The sequence below is a fragment of the Lemur catta genome, chromosome 1 (assembly GCF_020740605.2).
Source record: "Lemur catta isolate mLemCat1 chromosome 1, mLemCat1.pri, whole genome shotgun sequence".
Lineage (NCBI taxonomy): Eukaryota > Metazoa > Chordata > Mammalia > Primates > Lemuridae > Lemur > Lemur catta.
In genome coordinates, this window is record NC_059128.1 from 240960229 (window position 1) to 240974479 (window position 14251).

The 14251-nt window shown below is 35.6% G+C and overlaps 1 protein-coding gene across 1 annotated transcript in view; it reads left to right on the plus strand.

Moving 5' to 3' along the window:
• The window catches only part of LOC123630595 (ABI family member 3 binding protein), a 221947-nt gene that overhangs the window by 82908 nt on the left and 124788 nt on the right, over window positions 1–14251 (plus strand). The window contains exons 5-6 of the mRNA XM_045540393.1: window positions 6612–6793; window positions 7360–7403. Of these exons, the coding sequence (XP_045396349.1) occupies window positions 6612–6793; window positions 7360–7403 (226 nt within the window). The remainder of the gene's footprint in view (window positions 1–6611; window positions 6794–7359; window positions 7404–14251) is intronic.

Sequence of the window (14251 nt, forward strand, 5' to 3'; positions counted from 1 at the left end):
GAGTTTTCTGCTCCTGTGCTCTTGTTTCTCCACCACCCACACAGTTGTGCTCCTTCGCGCTGGCTTCCATCCCCTTCCTACTATTCCACTGAAACGTCTCTTGGTGGTCACCAGTGATCAATTAATTCCAAAGCCAGTAGGTTTTCTCAGTTCTTTTTCTTCTTAACCAATGTGTGGAATTGTTGGCCATCCCCTTATTCTTGAACTCTTTCTTTCCTTGACATTTGTCTGTAGGTTTTCCTCTTGTCTCTCTATCCATTCCTCCTCTTTGCTTGCTACTTATCCCATCCCCTCAATGTGGCACAGTGGATCCATCATCTGTGGTCCCCTCCTCATCTCATCTGTGCCTTGTCTCTATTATCACCTCTATGTAGAACAGTGTTTCTCAACCTTTGTGCAGACAGGGCTTCTCAAACTCATGTGGTGGACCTTGTTAAAATGTAGATTCTGGTTCAGTAGACTTGGGGGAGAGCCCGAGAGTCTGAATTTGTTTACAAAGCTCCCAGAAATTGCTTTTGTTGCTGTTCTACAGAGAACAGGAGAGGTGGCTGGTATGTAAATAACTTCCAAGGCTGAAACTTTGACCTGGACCCATTTCCAAAGTTCCAAGACTGTGTTTCAGTTGTCCATGGAATATTTTCATTAGAGTGACTAGGTAATAGTGATCATCTCACGCTCAAACTAAATTCATATTTTCTACACTATTGAGAACATTCTTTTTCAATCACTTTAACTACCCTATTCTTACATTTAAAAACTTAGTCTTGATTTTTATTTTCACAGTCTTCGGCAGACACGTTCCATAAGGAGTCTGATCTCATAAATTCTTTCCTAGAAATATAACTTTTATCTGTTCCTATCTTTTTCTTTGTTCTGTTCCTTCTGGGAGTCCTTTCCTTGTTATCTCATACCTGGGCTACACGTTGTTGAGATCCTCCCTCCAGTTTCTCTAATGTGACTAATTTTTCCAGAGCTGATAAATCTGACTCCCCGCATCACTGCCCAACTTACCTGACGAGGCATCGCCACCAGCTCCCACTGCCTGGTAAAACGAGTCATATAATCTCTCAAAGCATATATCTCACAGGGTATCTGAGTCATGCTCCTGAAGTGAGACATAAATCTGGCCTACTCTGCTTTCCCTGGGCCTGGGTAGGATGTTCTGATTTAAATCACACTGCTGGGATGGGATTTTTAATAAAACATAATGTGTTAGTTCGTCAAGTTCAGGTTGGAGAATGCCTCACCCAGCCCACCCTCCGCACTCTGCTTTCCGTCCGTCTTCTTTAGTCACACGCAGTGCGTGTCTGCCTCCCCTTCTGTTAAGAGCTTGTTTTTGAAGTTCTGTAGTATCCCACTCATCTTCTACCTCACAGACCTAGCATTATGTTTTACTGTAGTAGGTCTCAATAGATATATAAGCGAATGAGCATGTGGAATGTGAAGAAGAGGCCTTAAAAATCACTAAGCCAGGCCATTCAGCCCTTGAACCTCCTGTGCATCATCTCCCATCCAGAGTTCCACAGTGAGCGTCTCCAAGGATGGCAACATAGCATGAATGTTGAAGATATAAATTCTGGTCACACCAACCTAAGCTCAAAACTCTGCTCTATTATTATCTCAGTGGCCTTGAGTAAGTTACTTAAATGCTTTTAGCCTTGGTTTTCTTATCTGTAAAATGGGGGTAATGATAGTTAATAGGGTTATCAGAATGAGGTGACACATGTGCAATGGTCAACACAGTGTCTGGCATGTAGTAAGCACTCAATAAATGGTACTGTGCTTGTTGCTAGTCTGCTTGTTGCTTTTTATATTATTTATATTATTTTATAGTTGCCATCTCAGGCAAGCCATTGCATTTCAGATGGCACTAAAATTACTAGAAACTTCTTTCTTTCACTGAATTTAAACCAGCCAGCAGTGGGTGATATTAAATGAAGAAAAGATATCTTGGAAATAGTTGACCAGTTTGAAAATTATCACAGGAGTCCAAAGATAAGAACCTAAATTGCCCCTTAAGTGCCCTTAAGAGAAGTGTCTCTTCTCTTAGGAATAGAGAAGAGACAAATGCAAGGGAAATCATGTAGGAAAATGTACCTAGACTTGACACTTGATTGGACATGGGAAAGAAAGGACTCTGAAGTCAACAGAAATGGGGATCACAAGAAAATGGATTTGAGAAGGAAGATGAAGAGTAGATTTTAAGGTAGTTATGAAATTCAGGGAGGATTAAGTCATTTGATCAGAAAAAGATTTTACTGTACTAAAGAAGTCAGACACCAGATTGCAAAGAGATTTAGACATTTTGGGTGGTAAGAAAATGTGAGAAAGAAGATTATTCTAAAGAAATTGTGTTAATAAAATGAAAACTCAAAATAGTGGTAGGGTTAAGAGAAGAATATTAGTTTTATTTTTGCTTTGGCAGAATGAAAAGTATTTAAACAACTTTTAGACTGAAGGGAAGGCCCTTAAAGTATCAAGAGAAAGGTTGGAGAGCTGATGGAATTAGGAAGTAGAATAAAACTACCAAGATGCTTATCTTTGAGAAGAAATATAGTACATCCCCTGAAATCAGAGAGTGAAAGGAGAAGAGAGACTTTGAGAGACAGGGGATGAGGGCAGAATTTATCAGTGGTTGCAATCTCAGTAAAGCATGAAGCAACAATGCTGAAGGGGGTGTCAGGAAGTGTTTTTGACGTCAAGAGAATAAAAAATGTGTGAAATGGATGTTTTAGGAAATGTAATAGTAGTTAACTACATCAAAATCACATTGCTGGAAAAAAAAAGTATAAAAAGCCCAAAAGATAGTCAACCATGTACATTATGCTGGGGTAGTTCATAGAAGAAGGACTAAATTTATTCTGCTGTTCAGTCTGTCCACTTGGTGTAATTCACTACTGGTTACATCATAAATTCAGTTTATGGAGTTTCTACTTCTGTCTCAGGTACTTTATTAGAATTGAATGTTTGAAATGTTGCTCAAATAAATTTCTAGAACCAGGATCTCAAATGTCCAGTCTAACCCCCTTCTGAGAAATTGATGCATGAGTGGGTGTAGAGACTCCCCCCATGGTCATGCTACTAGTCTTCAGCTGACTAGTATCCAAGCCAAACCACTATCTGCCTTTCCACTACGTCTTGAGGAGCTATGGATTTTCTAAAGCTCTAATAACAATTATTGTCAGCATTGAGACTACTGAGGCGTTCCAAGCACAGAATAATGCCAGTTGAACCAAATACTACCTTCAACAGTTTTGTGCCCCTCAAGTAGAATATGAGATGCTCCTGTTCTTAAAATCCAAATTTCTGGAGTCAGGCTTTCCAGAGGTCTGGTGGACATTCACAGGCTGCTGCCTGTATTTTTAACAGACTCATTGCCTCTCTGTACACTAGTGCCCAGCTTTAATCATTCACAGAAAAAGGTGCAACCAACATGTGATCCTGGATGTCCTCAGACAATGATGGGAAGCCTCTATCTGTTATGGTAAATACACAATAAAACCAAAAAAGCCTTAAATAATGCCAAATGCCGACTCCTTTTACTTCCATTCTGGGTCATTTTATCTGTCTCTTTTCATTTTTTTTTTTTTTTTGCCAAGCCCTAGAGTAGAAAGAGAGTCCAATGCAGTGCGAAAGGTATTAGATTATGAGTCAGCAGTGTTTGCCTGGCTCTGTCACTGATTGTCAGAGCTCAGGTAATTCATGGCCTCTTTTTTTTCTATGATAATTCTTGCTCTGCTCAGAGTTTATTGTATGGATAAACTTGAAATAAATAATCTTAAGCCTTCTAGAAATGTACAATGTAGACATTTATTGTATTTTGCTTTGGTTTGCATTGGTTCTACAGGAATGCTGCATTTTGGTAAGTGAAGCCTTACACAATGATAGGTTGCAAAATATGATTGAAGACCTAATGGCTTAAATCAGTATGTTTTAGTGATTGAACTGTTGGTCATTTATAGCAATTATATTCTAATTTTTAAATGACCCTGCAAGCACCTACATATCCATTCTGTTCATTCCATAAATATTTATGGAGCACCTATTGTGTGCTAGATTATAAAGCAGTGTTTATTATTATAAGGCCTATATTTTGTTTAAAAATCAAGGTAAATTTACTATATTCACTGTAGTGGTATCATTTGTTCTCTTCTTGAAAAAAAATATGGTACTATAAAATAAAGTTGAGAACTTACCTACATTGTATCAACTGAGACAATGTTGACAAGGACAAACCCAACTATGAGGAGAAGAACTAGCTGCCTAAATATCTATTTTCCCTGACAAACCTAGTACAAGAGAGGGTATTTCAAATGCTTTGTGATCAAAATTAAATATATATATGTATATGGGCAGGATTTTTTAAAAACACATGGTTAAATTTAGGTTTTTACAAAAGGACAGAATATTTCTGTTCCATTTTATTCATGGGGAGATGATATGAGATCAAGTTGATTGGAAAGCCTTGAATCTGGCCTTTGGTAGTTCTGTTAGCAATGGGGGGCCTGGATCATGTAAGCAATTAAGTCCTCAGAAATGTATCTGCACTAGAGATACATAATTGTGGAAGCCCATCTGGTCTGATTTTAGCTTCTCAGCATTTCTCTAAGGTCCTGTAAAAACCATGGCAGGGAAAAAAACAACAAAAATTCCATGCAGTACACTTGTCAAGAAATATATTTCATAAATTACTGTTGATATTTTGACTCACAGGACACAAAGGAGTTCTATTACATTTTATTACAATTCTATAACATTTGTTTCCAGTAGCAGTTAGCGGTTTGGCTGGAACAGCCTCCACTCATCTGTCTTCTACTACTTTGGAATGGGGGATTGGAGCCCTGAAAGCAGCTTTCACTAGAAAGACGCAAGCTAATGAATGAGTCCAAGCTTTTTCAGTGGTTTGTATCTAGTAAGAAAGTAGGCTGAATATACAAATGCATCTCCTCGTCTCTGTACTGCCTAAACTATAAACCCCCTGCTGACTTCATGGGCACACTTCCTGTGCACAAGGTCCCCCACTTAGAAGGGCCAAAGTTTGGTTTAATGCTCTGCTGTTGCTGTCTTAAAATTCTTAACTTTTGAAAGAGGAGTCATGTTTTCATTTTGCATTGAGCCCCATAAATTAGGTAGCCAGTCCTGGGTCCTCATTTCCAGAGATGTTGGGTAGTTGTTTTTGTATCACCAAGAACTTGACACTTAGGGGGTACCCAATAGATGTTTTTAGCATGAATACATGGGTGACTTTTTAAAGCTTTAAATAAAAGCAATTAACCTGAGTCTTAATCCATTTAATTTTGCTGGTGCGAGGAGGGGAGAGAGGTACTCAGTTTTTGAGAAAAAATTTAAGATACAAGAAGGAACCTAAAATAGTATACCCAACACCTGTTTCCATCATAACATGGCAGCTAGTATTTTATTTATTTAAAATGCTTATTTAAAAATAAAAACCCAGTAAAGTTTAACAATCCATTGACCCCACCTCTAATCCTATTCATCTCCCCACCTGCTTGTTGGAAGACAAAGCACTAGTATAAATGGTATATACTTCCAGTATTATCCCTTTACAATGCCAGGAATAATTTATGACAACATATTTTGTGTGCATGTCTTAATATTTATATAAATGATATGAAACTGTATGTATTCATCATTCTGCAATTTGCTGTTTTCATTCAATATTTTGTTAGTAAAATCTACATTGATACCTGTAGCTCTAGTTCATTCATTCTTGTTACTGTATACAGTAGCAATGAAACTCCCTTCTTGATCTGCTGCCACACTTACTGAGGCTGTTTACATAGAGCCAGAGGAGTCTTTCTTTGTAATCTGGTACTGCCATTGGTAAAAGTCATTAGATCAGTGATACTGGGCAAGTTAAGTGAATGTTCTAAAACTCAGTTTTCACATTTGTAAAATGAGATTAATAATTTATACCACTTAAGATTTTTTGTGATAATTAAATGAGATATGTAAAACCCAGCATGTTGTAAAGGTTCGAAAAATAATGTGGGAATTATCTTACTTTGACATATATAAATCTGAGTATTATGAAGCCCTAAGTGCAAATAATGTAATAGTGATCTTAAATTTGTATTAAGTTTTCTTGTTGTACTCTTAGCTTTGCTATTGGTCTTAATTCTTTTTTATAACAATAAGAACATTTCATTCTTAAAATGCAGTGCTGGATACATCTTAGAGTGTGGTGTATGTGGTTTTTTTTTCTTTTTTTACAAAATTGAATAATATTGCCTATAATGTACTTCCATGGGATAAAAAGGCTTAAACTCGTATAATTATGAAGCTACAATATTAAGTACTTATAGAATTAAACCTTTGTTATACTCTATATTTGGAAAAGAATGGCTATCTAGTATTTTCTAACTTTCATTTCACAAAGTAGCAAATAATAAAACTTGAGAATTCTGGAACTCTGTCAAACTATAAGTATGCTGCTTTGTAGACCCAATGTTCGTCACAAATTTCTAAAAAATAATAACATTAAATATAGTCTTCCGAGTAGATTGAAGTCTTTGATGTATTAAGAAACTTGACATAACATCCTGAGTTTCCTTGTGATTTTAGAGCATTATATTTTGGTTATTCAACAGATTTTATACAATTCGCTATAGAGAAAAGGATAAGGAAAAGAAATGGATTTTTCAACTTTGTCCAGCCACTGAAACAATTGTGGAAAATCTAAAGCCCGACACAGTTTATGAATTTGGAGTGAAAGACAACGTGGAAGGTGGAATTTGGAGTAAGATTTTCAATCACAAGACTATTGTTGGAAGTAAGTACCTGGAACTGTTTGTTTCAGTAAACTTTTTGTAATTTTTTCTTAGTTTTCCTAATTATCCAATTTTTTATTATTTTATTCATTGTATAATATGAAATAAGTTAATTTCTATGCCCTAGTATTTAAGAAAATATAAAAGAAGACATTTGATAAGAGAATTTATTGAGTGATATTTCAGTCTTTTTTATAAGTGATTTTTTATATAAGTGATAAAACAATAATTGATGCCTCTGTTGACAAGTCATTGGCCATTGTAGTATTTTGAAATCAGTTCCTGACCTATGAACACGAGCTGAACCAAAAAAAAATAATATGTGCAAATGTTCTGAATAGAAACTGGAGCAGTAGAAGTGGATGTAAAAGGACTTTAAGGAACCTTAAGCTTTTTTCTAGTTATTTTTTCATTAAAACTTCATTGGAATCAGTGTTTGAAATTATAGTAATTAAAATAATGTGCCCAAGTTAGAGCACAGGTTGTAGCTGCCTTCATAATGATTAGCTAGAATTGACTTAGGAGCAAGAAGAATGAAAATAATGGCATTTTCCCTTGTTTTTATCAGGTAAAAAAGTAAATGGGAAAATCCAAAGTACCTACGACCAAGTGGTATGTACCAGTGCACCAGTTTATTTTCAAGAATTTTTTTTTAAAAAGTTGTATCTGCATTGTATTTTTATTTAAATAAGGAAATACTCATCATGGGATACTGAAACTGGATTAGCTGACTAGCTATGTGGGATTGGGTAAAGTACTTAATGTTTTAGGAATCAGTTCTTTTTTCTGAAAACTGAGGTAGAAGCATGATTTCAGATCATCTTTAATCTGTTTGAAACCCTAAAATTCTGAGATTCTATAACTGTTTTAGTATCTCAGTACTCCGGGTATTTTCAGGTTATGCTTATTATTATCTTCTGTCTTATAGATTGTTTTTTAATATAATGTTTCAAGCGTTAAAATGGTACATGCTCTTGGTACATTGTTACGGTTCAAATCTTTCCTCTCTGTTTTCTATCACTTCCTACTTAAAAGAGCCAACCCTTTGCACGATGATGAAGCCACTGGTTTGATTTGGTAACGTGCCCAGGCTCTATTCAGTTCAGTTAATGTTTGTGTGTTTTATAAGCCAGGCATTCCCCCACCCCCAGCCGCCACCAATCTAAACACTTTTCTCCCTCACTTCAGCAATTTGGTCCCTCGTGTTCTTTTACCTTCCACTTTTTGAAATCTGTTCTTAGAAAGCATCGTGTTAGTTCCGTACTACCTGGTAAAACTGTAAGCCATTGTTGGAGCCATCACAGAAATGTTTACATTTCAAATCACATACCTGATTACAAAATGAAGGACATTATGTTGCCAAACAGATAGGGGAGGCACTGTGATGAGATGAATGGAGCTAGGTGCTGGCTTTGGTCCCTCTGTGTTGGAAGTATCCAGCCAGGGGATTATTCTAGAGTCAAGTGAACGTGCAGATTCTATTAATGGATGCAAATCTCTCTTTAGTGTGTGCATGATATATGTGGATGAGTCTCTTTTTATGTTAAATAGTCCACAGAATACCCCATCGATTATGTAGCCCAGTCTGGGGGGAAAAAGTAGTATATACTTGATTAGAATGAAGCACACACACAGAAAGGATGATTATTTTCAGTGACAGAAAATAGTCTTGGGTAAAATGGAACTGACTGAAAATTAATCCTCATAAGGCAAATGTTGTTTATGTGGTTTGAATTGGCAGGAAAGTGTGTTCATTGTGAAATTATTATCAAATCATAATTATTAGATTATTATGATTGCCAAGTAAGTATTTTGATGTATTTCAAATCTTAAGAGAGAGAGGAGATTGCAGGTAAAACCAGGCCTGGATTTTTTTATTTTCTTTTTCTTTGTTTTATTTTATTTTATTTATGGTTGGTTGGTCAGTTTTTTGTTTTTAGGTTTTGCTGTTTTCCTAAATATTTAAAATATTTCCTAAATACTTAAAAATTTAGAAATTAAAAATGAGAAAAGGAGCATTAACAAGGTTACCTATAACAAAGGTACCTATTAGAGCAATATAAAACCATTTATAGTCTACTGTTAAAGCTTTAGAACATTTTATTTTTCTGTTTTCTAAACATGTTTTCATTAGAAAATCCATACTATATGTGAAATTTTGTATCTTGCTGTTTTCACTTAGTCAAAATATGGCATAAATATGTCATTAAATGCTCTTCATAAACATAATTTTAATTGTTCATTACATCATCTAAATACACATCATTTACTTAATCAGTTTCCAATTTGTAGGCATTTAAGTTAATTTTAATTGTTTTTTAATTGTGAATGATGTTATAGTGAACACTTAAAAAGCTTTGTTTGCATTCCTGATTGTTTCCTTAAAACTAGAAGGGAAATTAACAGTTTAGATTTTTAACATTTTTAAGGCTTCAAATATGTATGGTCAAATTTCTTTCCAGAAAGCTTGTACCGATTTACAATCTTACCAGCAATGTATCAGAGTTGTCTTGCTATAGTACCCTGATTGTCAACATTATGTATTTCCATCATTACATTTTGGCTAATATAATAGTTTAAAATGGTTCCTTTAATTTCCATTTCTCCAATTACTGATAAAGCAGTACTTTTTTCACTTGTTTATTAGCCATTTGTATTTTCCATTTAATGACATTTAGTTGAAGTTCTTTGTTTATTGGGTGATTTATGGTATTTTTATTGAAAGAATTTATAGATTAAAGAAACACTCATTGTGATGCCATCTGCGAACATTTTTCTCACATTTGTTATCACTTAATTTTGTTTATGCAAATTTTTGAAATAGACAAGTCTTGAAATTTGGTTAATCAAATTATCAGACTTTTCCATTATATCTTCAATTGCATTTTACTTTAGGAAGCTCTTCCCTATCCAGAGAGCAGATAAATATTTTTTTTTAGTTTTATAAAAGGTTTGATTTTATAATAATTAAACTTTAAACTATGTGGATTTTATTTTACTATGTTTTATAGTAAGGTTCTATATTGATTAGGCTATGTATGTTTTCCAAATAATTAACCAACTGGCTTAGTACCATGTATTCAATTGTGCCACCCCCTAAGGTCCCTTTGCCTTTGTCTTTTAATTCCATCAACATTGTGTAGGAAAGGTAAACATGCTGTACCTCACAGGCAGAACAGTGGAATAGAGTGGATCTTTCAACCTCTTCTAGAACAATCCTTATTTTTTGTTATGAATGGTTTCCTAGGAGGCATATCTTGTATCCTACCCTCATGGCTGGCATACACAATCTTTCATGTGACTCAATGATGTCATTTCTTTCATTCCTTCTTTTCAGCTATCGTATCTCAATAATTCGTATTTCTTTTGGCAGAATATTTCATTTAGGGTGAGTTACTCAGCAAGATTGGGAAAGATGATTGATGTTTTACTCCTAGGGAATTTAATTTCTTTTTACTCGTCATAAACAGCCATGATAGGAAGGGGCTAGGAAGCAACTTCCTGCGTCTGTGACACGGAGCCAGACATTTTATCACTTCAAGCTGTGAGGCGGAGCACTCCCAATTCCAGCCAGCTCTGATGAGCTGTGGTTTAAAACTCTTGGTTATTTCCAAAGGAAAACCCAAATTCATTGAAAAGATATTTCAAGGCTTCTTTGTGAAGCCTTATTACTTCCTTCTGGACAGCAGAAAAACCCACAAAGTCTTGTGAACTGACATCTGAGCTTTCAGGTAGCCCCGGGACATGGAAAGTTGAAAGGAAACCACCTGGGATAAACTTTGACCGTCCCTGTGACCACACAGAATTGATTCTGAAAATTGATACATTAGTCCAAATAAAGTCTATATCCAAATATTTACCCATCTCTTCTTTGAGACTGATCTTAGAAGGCAGTATTTCAAAAGATATGGAACTAATTCCAGATGTTTTGCTTTTAGGATTTCAAGCAAAAGACACATTGAAAAATGCTTTCATTCACATGGACATGGTTACACCCTGACCCTTGTAAGCAAAAACTCTTTAACACCTTCCAAAAAGAGGTAAAAATGTACTGGAAAAACAATTTGAACTTTAGGCTGTCCTTTTTTAAAGGTAAATAATATTTAGGTTAAAATTTTGAATATTAAATGCGGCCCCAATTTATCCTTCTGGTTGCATTATATATTGTAACTCATGTCTAGGAATGTGTTCTGCTGGCAAGTCCCAGTACAGCTGTGTCAGGGACATGTAGCAGGGGTCTCTTGTGATTGGTTAGGGCCTTTGTTCTGTTAGTTATTAAATACTTTCAGTATCATTCCTGCCTACACTTCTAGAAAAATCAGAGAAAAGGGTGTGTGCATAAACAAAACCATGATTCTTTCTGCATAACATAAATTGTATCACTTGAGATCCATGTAATATAGGAACAAATATACTTATCATGATACTTGTGCTGTTTTTTTCCATTTTGAGAATCTATTAATACTCTATTAACTTAATCTATTATACTCTATTACCTATTAATCTATTAATACTCTATTACCTATTAATCTATTAACTCTGAAGGTAAAACTTAATGTTTATGATTAGGTTTTGTTATTTAAAAAAACAAAAGAATGATAGCTAAAATTTTAATGCATTATTTCTATATTTTGAAAAATGTATTTACTTCACTAAACAAAATCAATGTTTGAAGTATATAGCACTTATTAACAGATTTTAAAATGCAAATTTACTTATTTAACCCAAGTCTCCCTAGAATCAGTGTTGTCCTAAAATATGACATCGATTTTTGTCTTTTTTTTCCCCCATCAGAGATCCACCCGTATTTTAAGAAAGCCACATCTATTAGCAGCAAAGAGAAAAATGGTGCCAATTTTTAAAGTGTAGCAGTTGTCAGATAATGGATATGAATAGAGGGAATTACCTTTCTGCTCCCTACCCACACTTTAAAATTGTGTACTGTAAATGTATCAGGCATCCTTCCATTCTTAGCAATACTTGTCTTTAAGCAGAAACTTGAAAAATAGGCCAACTATATGGTCAAAGATATACGTCTGATTCCTCACTAGTTGACCAAAAATTTTAAGGCTTTCAAAAGTAGGACATTCAATTCACTTTTAGATTGAATCAGTATGTTTTGTAACTTTCGTTAGAACATCCTAAAAATGAATTAAAACCGGAATCTAACATGCCCAAGTTCTCTTGAGTCACTGAAATGTGATTTTGAGCAATTCCAAATGGACAGCTCCTCTTTATCTCAGGGCCTGGAAATAAAGTTAAATCCATAATGAATGTTCTGACACCACAAAAATGTCAAGTGGACAAACTTACAAAAAAATAACGTTCTCGTATTATCATTAATTTTTTTAAAGCTAATTTTCAAAATAATTTCAGGAAGAAGTTAGTATCACATAGGCTAAATCGCAAGTCCCTCATTCTGTGTGGCTACTGCTGCTGTGGTATTTCTAAATAAGTATAGGCTTTCCCTACCCCAACACCGAAACATGCCAGGGCATTGCCCTTAGCACTTTAGCATTCTCTCTCCATTGAGAACCATCAACTGCGTACTTGGCCACAATGTCCCAGAAAAATGGTAAAAGTGGATTCTCTTAACCAGACATCTGCTCAAGGTATAGTCCATCCTGGGTTCTTTCAGGAGAGGATATCTCAAAATGAAGAAAAAATAATGTATCTCTTATCTCAAAATGAAGAAAAAATAATGTATCTCTAATGTATCTCTTACAGGAGGGAAATATGCTTATTTCTGGTATCTAGTAGTAAACATATAAAAAATTCTTGCCAAATCAAGGGAGGAACGAGAACTGTGGAAGGAAGAAGCAATGGAGTTTTGCAGCAAAAGGCAGGGTTAGCAAGGTACAGAGAAAAAGGAGCCAGCAGGAAAATGGCTAAGAAAGAAAATCACTGCCAGGGTGGGGTCCAAGGACCAGCCAGAACTGCGGCACCATCGCCACCAACTTTCCTACTCCAGGCCCTGTGACTCCAGTACACATTAATACATGTTCATCATAGCAAGTCTAGGAGAGCAAGGAAAGGTCAATGGTATCTTTTTTAAAACATTGCACATAAAACAGTTCAATCAAAATTGGGTTTTAATTGGTTAAATATTATATTTGGGTAATTATCAGAATATTTCATTTTGCAGTAAGTCCAGATAACAGACTTTTATTTTTAGAAGAAGTCACAGGGAAACGATTCCCATTGTGGATTTCTGGATGGGAATTTTAGAGTTTTTGGCAGAGACATGTTGAGTAGCAGGGCTTTTTCAATGCCCTTTAAAAACCTACCTGTAGAGAAGCAGCTATTTGCTCATTAGTCCAATCTTGGTGCATCTTTGGATTGTGGATTAGGCAAAAGAGCAATTATAGGTCTAGAAGGAATTATGCAGCTAAACGATTTCCTTATTTTTGGCAGCACATATTGTACATATATTTTTGTCATCATCTTAACAGAACATTGGTCTGTACTTGAGTAAGAACTCAGAACAGAAACTTTGCTCCATTCAAGTGGAGGGTAGAATATTTCCCATTTTTCCTTGTTGAAAAATTGTTCAAAACACATTGTTATAGCAAAAAAAAATTGATATAATGCAATTCAGAGGCAATCAACACAACAATAGGTAGGCATTTCTGCTCTAATGTGTCAAATATCTTGAAAAACTTTTTATTTTGCAAAACATGCACTAAGCAACAGGACTCAAAGTAAATAGAGGACAGGCCATTCAAACGCCTTTGCAACTGTAGCCGAAGCCCTAACAGAAACAATTATTGGCACCTGGAAAGATAATGTGCCCCCCCCCCCACCAGAGACTCCCACGTGGCTGGATGTTGCCACAGCAGGTATTTAAAATTCTCTGAAATGCCAAACTCGTGGAAGTAGAGAGTAGGATTGTGGTTACCAGGGGGTAGGGGATGGGGAGGACATGAGATGTTGTTCACAGGATATGGAGTTTCAGTTAGGCAGGAGGAATTAGTTTTTGAGATTACTGCACGTGGGGTGACCACAGTTACTAATGATATGTAGTTCAAAATTGCTGAAAATAAATTTCAAATGTCTCACTACAAAAAATGATGGATAAGGGAGGTGATGGATATGTTAATTAGCTTGATATAATCATTCTGCATTGTATATCTGTATCAAAACATCACATTGTATTCCATAAATATATTCAATTATGAAATAAATAAAAATAAATGATGACTGAATGGCCAAAAATACGATACTGTTTTAACATAAAATTCTCAGAAGTGGTAGAGGTTGTATGCAGGCAATGCTTTTGCTGGAGCAGGACAGGTGGGAACTTAGTGCAGGTGGAGTGGGGCTGCTCTTGCGGGGGGAGTCCAGCCCTCCCACGTGAGGGGGCGCAGCGTACCAAGGCTGGGCCTAACTGTCTGCTCTAGGGCAAGGTCTGTGTCCAGGTGTTCATCTTTAATTTTCTTATGATAAAGCTGAAAGGGATC